The following is an 18,258-nucleotide window of genomic DNA, read 5'->3' as shown; positions in this document are numbered from 1 at the left end:
TCATCACGGGCAAAACTCTCCCCACCCACTGAGCACATCTACATGGAGCGTTGTTGCAGGAAAGCAGCATCCATCATCAAGGGCCCGCACCACCCAGGTCATGCTCTCTTCTCACTGCTGCCATCAGGAAGGTGGTACAGGAACCTCAGGATTCGTACCATCAGGTCCACGTACAGTTACTACCCTTGAACCATCAGGCTCTTGAACCCAAGGGTATAACTTCATTCAACCTCACTTGCCTCATCTCTGAAGTGTTCCCACAAGCTACGGACTCACTTTCAAGGACTTTCCATCTCATGTTCTTGATATTTATTGCTTACTCATTTACTACTATTATCTCTTTCTTTTTGTTTTTGCAAGTTTGTTGTCTTTTGCACACTGGTTGAACACCCAAGTTGGTGCAGTCTGTCATTGATTCTGTTATGGTTATTGTTCTATAGCTTTGTTGAGTATGACTGCTAGAAAATGAATCTCAGGTTGTATATGGTGATATATATGTACTTTGATAACAAATTTACTTTGAACTTTGTCAAAATGCCTCTCCTCAGAGCCACACTAGATGTCACACCCATACATGCATCCATTTGAAGACTGCACCCTGATAGGGTTTTTGATGAATCAACTGTACGATTTCCCAGCATGGCCCTTCAGCAGTTCTTGCACTTCTAGTGCATGGTGCAATAGATCTGATTGCAGCAGGGTGGCAGATCCCCTAGGCATACTGGCACATCAGGATGGAAACAGACTACTCTACTCAACCTGTACATGTTGACCATGGTGTCCACCCAAGTTCCTGAGCTTGGCCCATATCCCTCTAAGCCCTGCCCCTCCATGTACCAATCCAAACGCTTTTTAAGTGATACTATTGTACTTGTCTTCTTCTGGCAGCCTTTTCCCTTTACACAACACCTTCTGTGTGAAAGGTTGCTCCTCAGACACTTTTTAAAATCTTTCCCCTCTCACCCTCTATCCGTGTCCCCTAGTTTTGGATTCCTCTACCCTGGGTAAAAGACAATTACTGTCTACCTTCCAACTGTGTAATTTCAAATATTTCAGTAAGGCCACCCCTCATTCTTCGCTCCAGGCAGTAAAGACCTGGCCTGGTCCACCTCTCTCTGTAACTCAGGCTCCTTAGTCTTGGAAACATCCACCTGGATCTTTTCTGCATTCTTTCCAGTCTAGCCACATCTTTCCTATGAGAAGGTGACCCAAAGAGTACACAATACCAACTGCAGCCTCATCAATAACGTATACAACCGCAACATATTGTTGCAACTATTATGTACCCCCAATGCCCTGACTGATGGAAGCCTGTGTGCTAAATGCCTTTCTTACCATCTTGTATACCAGTGATTCTGCTTTCAATAAACAATATATTTATCCTCATAAGTCCCTCTGTTCCATTATATTCCTTAGTTCCCTACCATTCATAGTATAAATCCTACACTTGTTGGACTTTACGAAATGCAGCACCTCACACTTTTACGTATGGAAATCTCTTTGCCACACCTAGGCACATTTCCTTAACAGATAAAGACTCCCCTGAAATCTAAGATAATCTTCTTCAATATCAACAACACCTCCTAATTTTGTGGCATTCACAAACTTTCTGGTCTGGCCTTGTGCATTTACATCCAAATCATTTATGTAAAGGGTCTCAACACCACCCTGTGGCACACCACTAGTTACCACCTCCATTCTGAGAAACAACCTCCACCCACCATTATCTGCTTCCTACCTGTAAGCCATTGGCTCATGACAAATCCCAATAAATTTAGTCTTGGAAAAACAATCATTTTAATCCTCACAGATTTTGAATAAAAACATAGCAAATATCAGAAATATCTAACAGGTTTCTCACATTTTGAAGGTTTGTATGTGATTCAAACTGAAATTTAATGCTAACTTTAAAAAAAAATCTTTTTTTGAAGCTAAATAACAGAAGAGTTAATGTTGTATTACTTACTTGGACTCCCGGTGAATTTTTATTACTGGTTTATACAAGTCTGGAATCTTTCTCCCTATCATTGGTCTCAGGCTCTCCTTTAATTTGTTGTAATTCTTTTTCAGTTCTTGTTGATATTCTTTTTGGTCAGAAGCGATCAGATGTTTATTCTTCTCCAGAGCATCTCCACAGCTAGAAGGGAAAGACATTCAGTAAAAAACAAGGAATGAGGAGGATTTAAATTACTTTTGAAATCAGTCTGATTTTGAAGGATCTATGTATACTTAATGTATTGATTTTGTGTAATATCTCCCTTTATGTAAGTAAGCTATTGTTTGATAGGTAAGTACTTTCTCCTCTGTATTGTTCAGGAAGATTTGGCTGCTTCCCCGTTCTACCTATTTCATTCTGCATTTGGAGTCGAACAGGTGAAGACTACCCTTGCTGTGTCTTCAGCTTTCCAACAAGCTGCTACCTACTTACCTTCCCACAACTGCACTTACTGGTAGAGTTAGCTCAAGAGAACAGGAATCATAATCATTTATTATATTGAAAAATGATCATCGTCTGAATTATTTATTTACTTGAGTCCAAATTTAACTGTTGAGTATTTAGGGAATGCAAATTCTGGATTCTGGGGCAAAGGACAAACCCCTGGAGGAACTCAATATGCTTCAGCAGCATCTAGTGACGGTGGGGTAAGGAATTATCAATATTTCAGGTAAAAACCCTGGTCAGGACTAAAGAGGATGTCAGGAGGCTGGTCCTGAAGCAGAGTCATGATCTGAAGTGTTGACTATTCCTTCCTACCCCTTGACATCCTGTTCAACCCACTGATGTTCCTCCCGCAATTTGTTTGATGGCTTCTAAATATTTATTCTGATTTTGAAATGAGTGGACTTGTTTAAAAGATAACATTCAGAACGGGGCACTGGGAAAGGCAGGGAGTTGTGGACACTGCTCAGCACCCCACAGAAATCAGCCTCCCCTCCATGGATTTAGTCTGTACTCCTTGCTGCTTCAGGAAAGTAACCAACAGAATCAAAGACCCCACCCTGCCTAGACATTCTTTCTTCTCCCCTCTCTCATCAAACGGAACACACAAAAATTTTAATGCACCTACCACCATGCTCAAGGATGCCTTCTACCCCACTGTATAAGACTATATTGTTCCCTAGTACAACAAGATGGGCTCTTGACCTCACAATCTACCTTGTTATGAACTTGCTTCTAAATATCTACCTGAACTGCACTTTCTTTATAATTGTTGCATCTTATTCTGCATTCTTTTATTGTTTTACCTTGTACTACCTCAACACACCGTATAATGATTTGATCTGTATGAACAGTAGGCAGAACAACCTTTTCACTGTACCTCAATACATCTGACAATAATAAACCAATTTGATTTCCAATTCTAATTCCAAGGATGCAAAGGGTTTTCATTCTAAATTAACACACTGCTAATATATTCCCAAGAAATTAAGGCAAGTTCAATTTCAACACTTTCAATAAGTGTTTTTCACTAATTTAAAATTATTCATTTCAAAGTAGATTTTGCTCAAAGAGAAATGCATCGATTGAAGCATCAATGCAGAGGAAAATAAATTGGATTTTGTGAATAAGCTAATTTTCTCAAGTGGTCCTTAACGTTTTTGAAGGAAGACTTTGATTCAAAGCCTTAAACCAAAGGATATTAATTTTGTGCCTTCATTTGATTCCTTGTTCTTATCAAATGATCAGATTCAGATTAGTTGATCATCACATACACCAGGGTGCAATGAAACAGCTTGTTCGAATGAAGCTCACAGGGTAAACGGTATTTGTGGTACAGTAACAAGCTCAGAACAATAGTTGGTGCAGATAGTGGAACAATCTGAAATAGTGCAATAGCAGGAGAGGAAGAATCGAGAGTACAAAAACATGGCGGCAGCATCAGGAAGAGGATGCACAAGAGCTGACAAGTTCAGGAATCCGACAGCAATGGGGAAGAAGCTATTCTTGAGTTTGGTCATCCAGACTTTCAATCTCCATTGTCTTCTCCTAGAGCAGGGGTACACAACCTAGGGTCCATGGACCCCTCAGTTAATGGTAAGAGTCATTGGCGTAAAAAAGGTTGGGAACCCCTGTACTAGAGGGTAGAAGAGAAGAAAGGGTATATCCAGGATGGCAGGTATCCTTGATGATGCTGTTAGGCTTCCTGAAGCAACAAACTGTGAAGCTGGACTGAATGGAAGGAAGTGATAAGCCTGTGATGGTCTGGGTGGTATTTACCAATCCCTGCAGGTTCAGTCAGTCAAGAATAGAGCAGTCGCCCTACCAAGCTGAGACGCAACCTGTCAGAATACTTTCCGGAGTGCATCTGCAATTGTTCAAGTGAATCCTCGTGGTCAAGCCGAATTTCTCAGATACCTAAGAAAGTACGTATGTTGGTGTGCTTTTTGGATCACAACTTCAGTCTGAGGAGACCAGGAGAGGATGCCGATGATATGAGTGCCTGGGAACTAGAAGCTGCCAACTATCTTGACATGCAGCTTAATTGATTAGACAGGTTGTCTTCACCCTACTGCTTCCTTTTCCAATTCTGATTCCAAGGATGCAAAGGGTTTAAATTAACCCTTTGTCAAAAATCAGCTCCTCCTGATGTTAAGGACTGTGTTGTTATTCTGACACCATGACACAAGGTTTATGATCTCTTTCCTGTCCTCATCTCATTGTTGATCCGGCCTCTAACAGTGGAGTCATTGGTGATAATCCCTTTTTCTTGCTGCCTGGTTTAGAGAGTATGCATTATGATCAGAGATTAAGGGAGCTAGGGCTTTACTCTTTGGAGAGGAGGAGGAGGAGGATGAGAGGAGACATGATCGAGGTATACAAGATAGTAAGAGGAATAGATAGATTGGACGGCCAGTGCCTCTTCCCCAGGGCACCACTGCTCAATACAAGAGGACATGACTTTAAGGTAAGGGGTGGGAAGGTCAAGGGGGATATTAGAGGAAGGTTTTTTTTTCCCTCAGAGAGTGGTTGGTGCGTGGAATGCACTGCCTGATTCAGTGGTGGAGGCAGGTACACTAGTGAAATTTAAGAGACTACGAGACAGGTATATGGAGGAATTTAAGGTGAGAGGTTACATGGGAGGCAGGGTTTAACGGTCAGCACAAAATGTGGGCCGAAGGGCCTGTACTGTGCCGTACTATTCTATGTTCTATGTTTTATGTTCTCTCTTTCCATTCCTGAACTCTTTGCAAGGATATAGGTAGAAAATTGTTTTAAAAACCTTATCCATTATTGGCAGACTAGTCTGTCAATTTCTTCATCAAGGCTCCAAATTGCATACTTTTTTCTGTCTGAGATTAGCATTTCCTGCAGGAATTACTTAACAACAATAATGAATGGGGATCTAGTCTTCCACAGTCCACATGGGCTAATTGTTGTACTTCTATCATCACCCCATCTGATTTGAATGAATTTCAGAGTCAGAATCAGGTTTAATATCACCGACATATGTCGTGAAATTTGTTAACTTTACGGCAGCGGTACAATGCAATACATGATAAATAAATATAGAGAGAAAGAAACTGATTTACATTAAGTATACACATGGCTATTAAATAGTTATGTTAAAATAAGCAGTGCAAAAAGAACCCCAGAAATAAAAGCAGTAGTGAGGTAGTGTTCAATATCCATTTACAAATCAGATGGCAGAGGGAAAGAAGCAGTTCCTGAATCGCTGAGTGTGTGGCTTCAGGCTTCTGTACCTCCTACCTGATGGTAACAGTGAGAAGAGGGCATGTCCTGGGTGGTGCATGTCCTTATTGATGCTTGCCACCTTCCGAAGGCACTGCTCCTTAAAGATGTCTTGGATACTACGGAGGGTGGAACCCATGATGGAGCTAACTTTACAAATTTCTGCAACTTACTTTGATCTTGTGTAGTAGCAAACACTGCTCCCCCGCCACCCCCCATCCCAGACAGTGATGCAGCCAGTTAGAGTGGTCTCCATGGTACATTTGTAGAAGTTTGAGTGTTTCAAGTGTCCAAACTCCAAATGAAATATAGCTGCTGCCTTGCCTTCTTTACAGCTGCATCAATATTTTGCATCCAGGTTAGGTCCTCAGAGATATTGACACCCAGAAGCTTGAAATTGCTCACTCTCTGCATGTCTGATCCCTCTATGAGGAATGGTTTGTGTTCCCTCATCTTACTCTTTCTGAAGTCCACAATCAGCTCTTTAGTGTTGCTGATGCTGAGTGCAAGATTGTTGCTGCAGCACCACTCAGCTGCCTGGTATACCTTGCCCTTTCATCATCACCTGACATTCTGCTAACAATAACCAAGGGGAAATCTGCAGATGCTGGAAATACGAGCAACACACACAGAATGCTGGGGTGACCTGCAACGTCGACTGCACTTTTTCCATAGATGCTGCCTGGCCTGCTGAGTTCCTCCAGCATTTTGTGTGTGTTGTTCTGCTAACAATGGTTGTGATCATCGGCAAATTTATAGATGGCATTTGAGCAATGCCTAGCTACACAGTCATGGGTGTAGAGAGAATAGAGTGGTGGGCTAAGCACACATCCCTGTGGTGCACCGGTATTGATAGTCAGCGAGGTGGAGATGTTATTTCCAATGCACTGATTGTGGTCTTCTGTTTAGGAAGTTGAGGATCCAGTTGCAGAAGGAGATACAGAAGCCTAGGTTCTGTAGCATTCTGATCAGGACTTTAGGAATGATGGTGTTAAATGCTGAGCTATAGTCAATAAACAGCATCCTGCCATAAACGTTTGCACTGTCCAGGTGATCCAAGGCCGTATGGAGAGCCATTGAGATCACATCTGCTGTAGACTTATTGTGGTTATAGGCAAATTGCAGTGTATAATTCATATTAAGGCCGGCTGGTGGTGCAGTGACATCAGTGCCAGACTCCGGAGTGAAGGTTCCCAGTTCGAACCCAGTCGGGCCACTCCTGGGCACGCTTTCCATCCATGCTGGGTTGAGTATCAAGCTCGCAACTCGGCATTGTAAAAAAAAAAGACTGCGCTGTGAAAAGAACGTGGGGGACCACTCAGAGAATCTTTCCTCCAAGACAACCACTTGAAAAAGTGGTCGCCGAGGCTCCAGCAGAGCATGGCGCACACAAAAGATTCATATTATATAATGACACTTTTCTCACCTATATTACTGTTACTAGTTGGAATAATCTGTGGTACTAGTGAAGGATTTGCACATTCTATCTGTAGTTTCAGCAAATAATTAATCAAGCATTTTAATCAACTCACCGCATAACAAATTCTTTGAAGCATAATCTCAGTTTATTGTGATGTCGGAATAGGTTTGAATTCTCTGGAATTTCAGCCAGAAACACTTGAGCTACTTCTAAAGGACCCTGTTACAAACAGAACAAAATGAAGTGAGGTATGACCATTTAGAGCGAAGGCCGCTGCTTTGATTTGTTTGGAAGAATAAAAATCATTAACAATATAAGTTATAGAAAAAAAAATTGTGAGAAATGGGTCTTAATGCAGGCAACTGTTTAATATTGATTACTAGACCATTGTAAGCTGAGTAATTTTAGTCTTAGGCTACGAAGAGGACAATGTACACATAAACTTTATTTTACTGTGTGGTTGCTTGTTAGTTACTTAACACTTGGAATCTTCTTTTGTTTGTTAATATTCAGAGAAAAGGTAAAATTCAATTTGTCAATCTGTTTTTTGGACCAGAAGGAACAAAATACTAATCAATTCTAGGGCTGCTTCAATCCACTAAAACTCTAAATCCAGAATTTAGAGATGTTGCCTGGATGTCATTTAAATTCAAGATTGTTTAATGTCATTTCCAGTTCACAAGTATAAAGGAGAACAAAATAATTGTTACTCTGGATCTGGTGCAGCACAAAAAGGTAAGGAACACAACAGTAATGGAAAAAAAAATAAATATCAATATGTAAGAGAGCTTATATAGAAAATTGATTGTACATCCATAAAGTGGTGCTAGGCACAGGAATGTCTGGACATAAGGTGACTGACAGGAAATGATAAAGTAGTGGTGGCTGAGGGTGTGGGTGGGGTGGGTTAGCAGGTAGAGGTGTTGATCAGCCTCACTGCTTGGAGAACTAACTGTTTTTGAGTCTGGTGGTACTGGCGTGGATGCTACATAGCCTCCTCCCTGATGGGAGTGAGAGAAACAGTACATGAACAGGGTGGGGGGGGTGGATCCTTCATGATGTTACTGGCCCTTTTCCGGCAACTTTATGTACATACGTCCCTGTTGGCAGGAAGGTTGGTGCTGGTGATGCATAGGGCAGTTCTGACCGCTTGTTGTAGAGCATTCCTGTTCACCACAGAGCAGTTTCCATACCATACAGTGATGCAACTTGTTAGGATGCTCTCTAACTGTGCATCTGTACAATGATGTGAGTATCGATGTGCAAAGTCCAGCTCTCTTTAGCCTCCTTAGAAAGTAGAGGCATTGGTGTGCCTTCCTGAATGTGTAGGATGTGTTCTGTGACCATGAAAGTTTGTGCGAGATGTGCACTCCCAGGAGTTTGAAACTGCTCATAGTTTCCACTGCTGTGCCACCAATGTCCTTCGTCTTGTTGACATTAAGTGAGAGGTTGTCTGCCTAGCACCAAGCCTCAAGCTCTTCCATCTCCTCTCTGTAGGCAGCCTCATTGTTGTTAGTGATGAGCCTGTAAGTTGTAGAGTAAGGAGTCCTCCATTTTGCTGCCATCCATATGCCTGTCCAAGAGTTTCTTAAATGCCCCCAATGTAGCTATCCCTTCCACCACCCTTGCAAGTCATTCCATGCACTCCCCACTCTGTGTAAACAACTTACTTGTGACATTTCCCCTATACTTTCCAACTGTTATCTTAAAATTATGCTCTCTTGTATTAGCCATATCCGCCCTGAGAAAAAGCCTCCAGCTATCCATTCAATCTATGCCTCTTATCACCTTGTACACCTCTGTCAAGTCCACTTGCATCATCTTTGGCTCCAAAGAGAAAAACCCTAGCTTACTCAAATTATCTTCATAAGCCATGCTCTCTAATCCATGCAGCATCCTGGTAAACCTGCTCTGCACTGTCTTTAAAGCTTCCACATTCTTCCTATAGTAAAGCAATCACAACTGAACACAGTATTCCAATTGTAAACTAACCAAGGTTTTATAGTGCTGCAACATTACCTCACGACATTTGAACTCAATCCCCTCACTAAAGGACAGACTGCTGGGCAGAGGGGGTGGGGTGGCTCTGTTGGTGAGGAATGATATTCAGTCCCTTGCGAGGGGGGACATAGAATCAGGAGACGTAGAGTCAGTATGGATAGAACTGAGAAATTCTGAGTGTAGAAAGACCCTAATGGGAGTTATCTACAGGCCCCCAAACAGTAGTCTGGATGTAGGGTGTAAGTTGAATCAAGAGTTAAAATTGGCATGTCGCAAAGGTAATGCTACAGTTGTTATGGGGGACTTCAACATCCAGGTAGACTGGAGGAATCAGGTTGGTACTGGACCCCAAGAAAGGGAGTTTGTGGAGTCCCTCTGAGATGGATTCTTAGAACAGCTTGTACTGGAGCCTACCAGAGAGAACGCAATTCTAGATTTAGTGTTGTGCAATGAACCGGATTTGATCAGGGACCTCGAGGTAAAGGAGCCATTGGGAGGTAGTGACCATAATATGATAAGTTTTAATCTACAATTTGAGAGGGAAAAGGGAAACACAGAAGTGTCAGTATTACAGTTGAACAAAGGGAACTATGGTGCTATGAGGGAGGAGCTGGCCAAAGTTCAATGGAACAATACCCTAGCAGGGATGACAGTGGAACAGCAATGACAAATGTTTCTGGGAATAATGCGGAAGGTGTAGGATCAGTTCATTCCAAAGAGGACTAAAGATCCTAAGAGGAGTAAGGGGAGGCTGCGGCTGACAAGGGAAGTAATGGACAGTATAAAAATAAAAGAGAAGAAGTATACATAGCAAAGACGAGTGGGAAGCTGGAGGATTGGGAAACTTTTAAAGAGCAACAAAAAGGAAACTAAAAAGGCACTACATGGAGAAAAAATGAGGTATGAAGGTAAACTAGCCAAGAATATAAAGGAGGATAGTAAAAGCTTCTTTAGGTCTGTGAAAAGGAAAAAAAACAGTTAAGACCAAAATTGGGCCCTTGAAGACAGAAGTGGGTGAATTTATTATGGGGAACAAGGAAATGGCAGATGAGTTGAACAGGTACTTTGGATCTGTCTTCACTAGGGAAGACACAAACAATCTCCCAGATGTAATAGTGGCCAAAGGACCTAGGGTAATGGATGAATTGAAGGAAATTTATATTAGGCAGGAAATGGTGTTGGATAGACTGTTGGGTCTGAAGGCTGATAAGTCCCCGGGACCTGATGGTCTGCATCCCAGGGTACTTAAAGAGGTGGCTTTAGAAATCGTGGACGCATTGCTAATCATTTTCCAATGTTCTATAGATTTAGGATCAGTTCCTGTGGATTGGAGGGTGGCTAATGTTGTCCCTCTCTTCAAGAAGGGAGGAAGAGAGAAAACAGGGATTTATAGACCGGTTAGCCTGACGTTGGTGGTGGGAAAGATGCTGGAGTCAATTATAAAAGATGAAATTACGACACATCTGGATAGTAGTAACAGGATTGGTCTGAGTCAGCATGGATTTATGAAGGGGAAATCGTGCTTGACTAATCTTCTGGGATTTTTTGAGGATGTAACTATGAAAATTGGCAAGGGAGAGCCAGTGGATATAGTGTACCTGGACTTTCAGAAAGCCTTTGATAAAGTCCCACATAGGAGATTAGTGGGCAAAATTAGGGCACATGGTATTGGGGGCAGAGTACTGATATGGATTGAAAATTGGCTGGCTGACAGAAAACAAAGAGTAGCGATTAACGGGTCCCTTTCGGAATGGCAGGCGGTGACCAGTGGGGTACTGCAGGGATCAGTGCTGGGACCGTAGCTGTTTACAATATATATTAATGGTTTAGATGAGGGAATTAAAAGTAACATTAGCAAATTTGCCGATGACACAAAGCTGGGTGGCAGTGTGAAATATGAGGAGGATGTTATGAGAATGTAGGGTGACTTGGACAGGCTGGGTGAGATGGCAGATGCAGTTTAATGTGGATAAATGTGAGGTTATCCACTTTGCTGGTAAGAACAGGAAGGCAGATTATTATCTAAATGGAGTCAAGTTAGGAAAAGGCGATGCTCAACGAGATCTAGGTGTTCTTGTACATCGGTCACTGAAAACAAGCATGCAAGTACAGCAGGCAGTGAAGAAAGCTAATGGCATGCTGGCTTTCATAACAAGGGGAATTGAGTATAAGAGCAAAGAGGTCCTTCTGCAGCTGTACAGGGCCCTTGTGAGACCACACCTGGAGTACTGTGTGCAGTTTTGGTCTCCAAATTTGAGGAAGGACATTCTTGCTATTGAGGGAGTGCAGCGTAGTTTCACAAGGTTAATTCCTGGGATGGCGGGACTGTCATATGTCGAAAGATTGGAGCAACTGGGCTTGTATACTCTGGAATTTAGAAGGCTGAGAGGGGATCTTATTGAAACATATAAGATTATTAAGGGATTGGACACGCTGCAGGCAGGAAGCATGTTCCCGCTGATGGGTGAGTCCAGAACCAGAGGCCACAGTTTAAGAATTAGGGGTAGGCCATTTAGAACGGAGTTGAGGAAAAACTTTTTCACCCAGTGAATGATGGATGTATGGAATGCTCTGCCCCAGAAGGCTGTGGAGGCCAAGTCTCTGGATGCTTTCAAAAAAGAGATGGATAGCGCTCTTAAAGATAGCGGAATCAAAGGTTATGGGGATAGGGCAGGAACTGGATACTGATAGTGGATGATCAGCCATGATCACAGTGAATGGCGGTGCTGGCTCGAAGGGCTGAATGGCCTACTCCTGCACTTATTGTCTAATGCAGGCCAACACACCATACACCTTCTTCACAACACTATGAACTTACACAGCTACTTTAAAGGATCTGTGGATGTGGACCCCAAGATCCCTCTGTTCCTCCACACTACTGAGCATCCTGCCATTAACCCTGTATTCTGACTTCAAATTCGACCTTCCAAGGTGAATCACTTCACATTTTTCTGGGTTGATCTCCGTGTGTTACTCCTCAGCCCAGATCTGCATCCTGTCAATGTCCCATTGTAACCCTTGACAACCTTCTACACTATCCACAACACCACCATCCTTCATGTGATCTCCAATCCTGCTAATCCACCGTTCCACTTCCTCTTTTATAAAAATCACCAAGAGCAGAACAGATCCCTGTGGAACACCACAGGCCATGGACCTTCATCTAATATCATCCTGTACCTTCTAGGGGCAAGCCAATTCTGAATTCATACAGACAAATTTCCCGAGATTCTATGCCCCCTGACTTTCTAAACGAACCTACCATGCGAAACCTTATCAAGTGCCTTACTAAAATTCATATACACCACATCCACTGCTCTAACTTCATCAATGTGCTTTGTCATATTTCAAAAAATTCAATCTGGCTCATGAGGCATGACCTGCCCCTCACAAAGCCTTGCTGTCTATCCTGAATCAGAGTGTACTTTTCCAAATGCCCATAAATCCTGTCTCTAAGAATTTTCTCCAATAATTTGCCCACCATTAAAGAAAGACTTACTGGTCTATAATTCCCAGGGTTATCTCTACCCTCTTTCTTGAACAAAGGAATAACATTTTCCACTCTCCAATCATCACCAAAGGCACGGCAATCTCTTCCCTTGCTTCCTATCGTTAATGCGGTGCATCCATCCTCATGTTTTTCAAAAATTCCAGCAAATCCTTTTTCTTAACATAGAAATGTTCTAGCATATCATCTTGTTTACGCTGTCCTCACAAACATCAAGGTCTGTCTCAATGGTGAATACGGAAGCAAAATATTCATTTAGGACCTCCCCTCCCTCCTCCAAATCTAGGCACATGGTTCCTCTTCTATCGCTGTTCAGTTCTATCCTCACTCAGGTCATCCTCCTGTTCATCACATTATTGTAGAATCCCTTGAGGTTTTCCTTAATCCTACTTGCCAAAGCCTTCTCACACACCCTTCTAGCTCTCCTAAATCCATTCTTCAGCTCCTCCTTGCTACCTTGTAACTCTGCAGAGCCCTGTCTGATCCTTGCTTCCTAATCCTTAAACAAGCTTCTTTCTTTCTTTTGCACAGATGATGCACATCTTTTGTCAACCATGGTTCCTTCACCTTATCATGTATGTTTTATATTGAACATATTGTTAATTTGTGGGCACGTGGCCAAGTGGTTAAGGCATTTGACTAGTGACCTGAAGGTCGTGAGTTCGAGCCCCAGCCGAGGCAGCGTGTTGTGTCCTTGAGCAAGGCACTTAATCACACATTGCTCTGCGATGACACTGGTGCCAAGCTGTATGGGTCCTAATGCCCTTCCCTTGGACAACATTGATGTCGTGGAGAGGGGAGACTTGCAGCATGGGCAACTGCTGGTCTTCCATACAACCTTACCCAGGCCTGCGCCCTGGAGAGTGAAGACTTTCCAGGCGCAGATCCATGGTCTCGCAAGACTAACGGATGCCTTTATTATTGTTAATTTGTTTTCAAAATACTATTATTAAGCTATCCAACTGTAAATTGATGAAGTGGTTATTTAAATTCACTTTCACCGTGCTCTGAGCACTGTTCCCATAAGTTCTTTTTGTTGCATCTATTTTTAATGACATTTACTTTTATTGATATGTCATTGACATCTTAATTAGAAATGCCTAAGACTAGTTTCCATGCATTCACTGTAAGCCAGAAGTAGACACTTCACATGGTGAATGCAAGAATATCTGCTTATCAAAATTAGCATAATTTTGGTCTTTAAGTACAAAGGCAACCAGGCTAAAATATACAAATTAACAGAAATATGACTCAGAATTGTTGATGCGATACCTGGTTTACTGTAGTTCCCACAGAGCCTTGCAGGACCATCTGAAGCATCTTGGCATCCGGAGGCTCCTGGTGAGTTGCAACTGCCAATTCAAGCGTTTTCTTCTGCATGTCTTCAATAGCTACTTCAATAGGCGTCAGGATAAACTGTAAAACAAAACAGCAAAATTACTCCTTTCCCACCTGTTATAATTGTAGACAAATTTGAACTCAATTCCGACTAGAAATACCCTTGGTTTGTATTTATGAAACTGGATGTATCACATATCAGCAATTAAAATCCTAAAGATAGTGAAACTTGCTGCTCATTGTTCCTGTTGTTTGAGCACCATGAAAAGCTTTCAGATTTGCCCAGTGAAACTATACCTCAGTAATGACACACCCCATCTTAAATGTAAAGCAGCCCTTGGGACCAAGTCTTTTAGGCATTTCAATGAGAAACTAGATGGAAGTGTATGACCTTATGCCCCCTCCCCGCATTAAAATAGAAATAATAAGTAGGGAGCTGAGACAGAAGGGAATCTGGCAGAACAATTTGTAATTGAACTCTATTCCACTGTTGAAATCTCCCTTGGCTGCTTCTCAGCTTTTATCTTCTACTTCCCTGACTCAGCCAATCCTTCCAGATTATGAAAGCCTTGCAACATTGGCCATTTAGATCCAACCAGTAAAAGATACTGTGTTGCTCATACATAAATTACAGACAGTATTTGCACTTCAAGGACAGAGGGTGCCCTTCTGATTGCTGACTTTCCATCCATGCTACAGCACCAGGTTTCCCCCGCCATCCGAAGGTACAGCGTTCCTATGAAACGGTTCGTAAGCCGGAATGTCGTAAAGCGAAGAACAATTACCATTTATTTATATAGGAAAATTTTGTGAGCGTTCGCAGACCCAAAAATAACCTACCAAATAACACATAAAACCTAAAATAACAGTAACATATAGTAAAAGCAGGAATGATATGATAAATACACAGCCTATATAAAGTAGAGGCAGCATCTCTAGGAAGAGGTACAGTCGACATTTCAGGCCGAGACCCTTCGTCAAGACTAACTGAAGGAAGAGTTAGTAAGAGATTTGAAAGTGGGAGGAGGAGGGGGAGATTCAAAATAATAGGAGAAGACAGGAGGGGGAGAGATGGAGCCAAGAGCTGGACAGGTGATCGGCAAAGGGAATATGAGAGGATCATGGGACAGGAGGCCCAGGGAGAAAGACAAGGGGCGGGGGGAACCCAGAGGATGGGCAACGGGTATAGTCAGAGGGACAGAGGGAGTAAAAGGACAGTGAGAGAAAGAATGTGTGTATAAAAATAAATAACGGATGGGGTACGAGGGGGAGGTGGGGCATTAGCGGAAGTTAGAGAAGTCAATGTTCATGCCATCAGGTTGGAGGCTACCCAGATGGAATATAAGGTGTTGTTCCTCCAACCTGAGTGTGGCTTCATCTTTACAGTAGGGGAGGCTCACAGGCTCGTGTTAAAGCAATGCTGGCGAGAATGACGTTCCGAATCCGGGGAGAGTAGCTGCTCGGGGCGCACGCTGCTTTTTATCGCGCGCTGAATTTCTTTCATAACAGTGAAAACACCTTCTGAAAGCAAAATCAGGGTACTAATGTAGGTCTTTCGTAATAGTGAGGTTTCATAAAGCGAACGTTCGAAAAGCGGGGGACACCTGGTATTTCCCAAAATACGATTGTGAAATCTAGGTTTTACTTATGTTCAACTGTCAAAAATATCACAATTAACTTTTGTAAATGAAAAGAAAAACACTTTGGGATAGAAATTTTAGCCTCAACCATCCTCCTGGTCTTGCTTTTAATCTTTCATTTTCCCCTCTTTCATTAAACTATTTCTGATGAGCAGCCCCATTACGTATATTTGAACGGGACACACTTTCACATTCATACAATTTTGTACAGTATATATGATGAAGAATGTAACAAATCAGACAGATTGCTCAAGAAAGGGATAGTTGCCTACTTTCCCATCATTATAGTATTGCACTTTTTATCATACACATAAGAGATTTTGCAGATGCTGGAACTCGGCAGGCCAGGCAGCATCTATGCAGAGGAATTTTGGTCTGAGACCCTTCATCAGGACTGGAAAGGAAAGGGGAAGAAGCTGGAATAAAGATGTAAGGGGACAGAAAGAAGTAGAAGCTGGCAGGTGAAAGGTGAAGCCAGGTGAGAAGGTATATGGGTGGGTGGGGGAGGCAGGATGAAGCAGAAGCTAGGAGATGAGAGGTGAAGCCAGGTGAGAAGGTATATGGGTGGTGGGGGAGGGAGGATGAAGTGGAAGCTGGGAGGTGAGAGGTGTAAAAGGTAAAGGGCTGAAGGAGAAGGATTCTGATAGGAGTGGACCATGGGAGAAATGGAAGGAGGAATGATACCAGAGGGAAGTGATGAACAAGTGAGAAAAAGAGGTAAAGGGGAGCCAGAATGGGAGGGGAGGGGGAAGAAATTACCAGAAGTTAGAAAAATCAATGTTCATGCTGTCAGGTTGGAGGCTACCCAAACAGACTCACAGGTGAAGTGTTGCCTCACCTGGGAGGATTGTTTGGGGCCCTGAATGGTGGTGAGGGAAGAGGTGTAGGGGCTGGTGTAGCACGTGACCCACTTACAGGGTTAAGTGTCTTTATGGGAGATCAGTGGGGAGGGACGCATGGATAAGGGAGTCACGGAGAGTGCGTTCACTGTGGAAAGTGGAGAGTGGGAGGGAGAGAAAGATGCATTTAGTGGTAGGATACTGTTGAAGATGGCAGAAATTGCAGATAATGAATGCTGGATGTGGAGGCTTGTAGGGTGGTAGGTAAGGACAAAGCGAATTTTATCCTTGTTTTGGTGACGAGAAGATGGGGTAAGGGTAGATATTTGGGAAATGGAGGAAGTACAGGTGTGGGTAGCATAGATGACAGAGGAAGGGGAAACATGTTCTATCATGTTTGCTGTTATGTGCTGGGGCAGCAGGCTGAGGGTAGCAGACACCAACAGAATCAACAAACTCATTCGTAAGGTCAGTGATGTTGTGGGGATAGAACTGGACTCTCTGATGGTGGTGTCTGAAAAGAGGATGCTGTCCAAGTTGTATGCCATCTTGGACAATGTCTCCCATCCACTACATAATGTACTGGGTGGGCACAGGAGTACATTCAGCCAGAGACTCATTCCACCAAGATGCAACACTGAGCGTCATAGGAAGTCATTCCTGCCTGTGGCCATCAAACTTTACAACTCCTCCCTTGGAGGGTCAGACACCCCGAGCCAATAGGCTGGTCCTGGACTTATTTCCTGGCATAATTTACATATTACTATTTTATTATTTATGGTGCAACTGTAACAAAAACCAATTTCCCTTGGGATCAATAAAGTGTGACGACTACTACTAAAGAAGGAGAACATCTCAGATGTTCTGGAATGGAAAGCCTCATCCTGAGAACAGACGTGGCAGAGAAGTAGAAACTAAGAAAAGGGAATAGCATTTTTAGAAGTGACAGGGTGGAAAGAGGTTCTGAGAGTGAGTGGGTTTATAAGAGTAGACAACCTATCTCCAGAGATGGAGACAGGAAGTTCAAGAAAGGGGAGAGAGGTGTCAAAGATAGACCAAATAAATTTGTGAGCAGTTTGGAAGTTGGAGGCAAATTTGATGAAATTGGCAAGTTTGCAATGCTAAGCATCTTTCATTTCATTCTTACATCCTTTATTTTATTTTACCTCTTCTTTCTGAATGACATTAATTCTGGTTTTGACGTAAGGGAATGCATGTTGAGTTGTCAGGATGGTCTTTCTCTTGTACTGCTCACTGAGGTCTCCTCGTGGGCGTCCATCCTTTGTAAATGGAGTGGTGTACATGAAGCGCCGAAGGTTGAAGTTCTTTTCAAAATGGGTGATTCTGTCTTTCATTTCATAATCATCAAAGAACGGCTCAACAAAGGTTATTTGTATATAGGCCTGGAAACACAAATGTAAAAATATAAGGGAATTTTTAAATTTGTTGTTAAATTTCCTTTAGTAAAGGTTCTTTCCTTCCTCCGTGCTGAGGTGCAAAAACCTATGTCATTGGGCATGGATTCTTGGCAAATGCCAAAGACGTTCCAACAATTGCAGGGATATATCCAAGAACATCCAAATGGATTTTACCCATAACAATTTTATTCTGCTTCGGAGAAAAATAGAACCTGCCCCTCAGAGACTATTTATTATGCTTCTGCTAAGTTTGGTTCTCATTTGCAATACATTATACTACGTTTTTCATTGATAATTCAATCAAAGCGCTAGCTGGCCCATCTGTATTTTCCCCAAAATAATGGCTTATTTGTCCATATAGAGAGCAGATCTGAGCCAACCCGACTGGTGGGTCTAAAGTTA

General features: G+C 42.5%; 1 protein-coding gene across 5 annotated transcripts in view; it reads right to left on the bottom strand.

The window, feature by feature from the left end:
* dock8 (dedicator of cytokinesis 8) overlaps nt 1–18,258 on the bottom strand; it is a 258,252-nt gene that overhangs the window by 8,101 nt on the left and 231,893 nt on the right. For all 5 annotated transcript variants that reach the window (XM_063068960.1, XM_063068961.1, XM_063068962.1 and 2 more), the window contains 4 exons: nt 17,605–17,841; nt 13,894–14,037; nt 7,225–7,331; nt 1,967–2,137 (listed from right to left, as the gene is read on the bottom strand). In XM_063068960.1, coding sequence (XP_062925030.1) covers nt 1,967–2,137; nt 7,225–7,331; nt 13,894–14,037; nt 17,605–17,841 — 659 coding nt within the window. The remainder of the gene's footprint in view (nt 1–1,966; nt 2,138–7,224; nt 7,332–13,893; nt 14,038–17,604; nt 17,842–18,258) is intronic.

This window comes from Mobula hypostoma, chromosome 16, assembly GCF_963921235.1.
Source record: "Mobula hypostoma chromosome 16, sMobHyp1.1, whole genome shotgun sequence".
In the NCBI taxonomy this organism is placed as follows: Eukaryota; Metazoa; Chordata; class Chondrichthyes; order Myliobatiformes; family Myliobatidae; genus Mobula; species Mobula hypostoma.
This window is presented reverse-complemented; position numbering and strand designations above follow the sequence as displayed.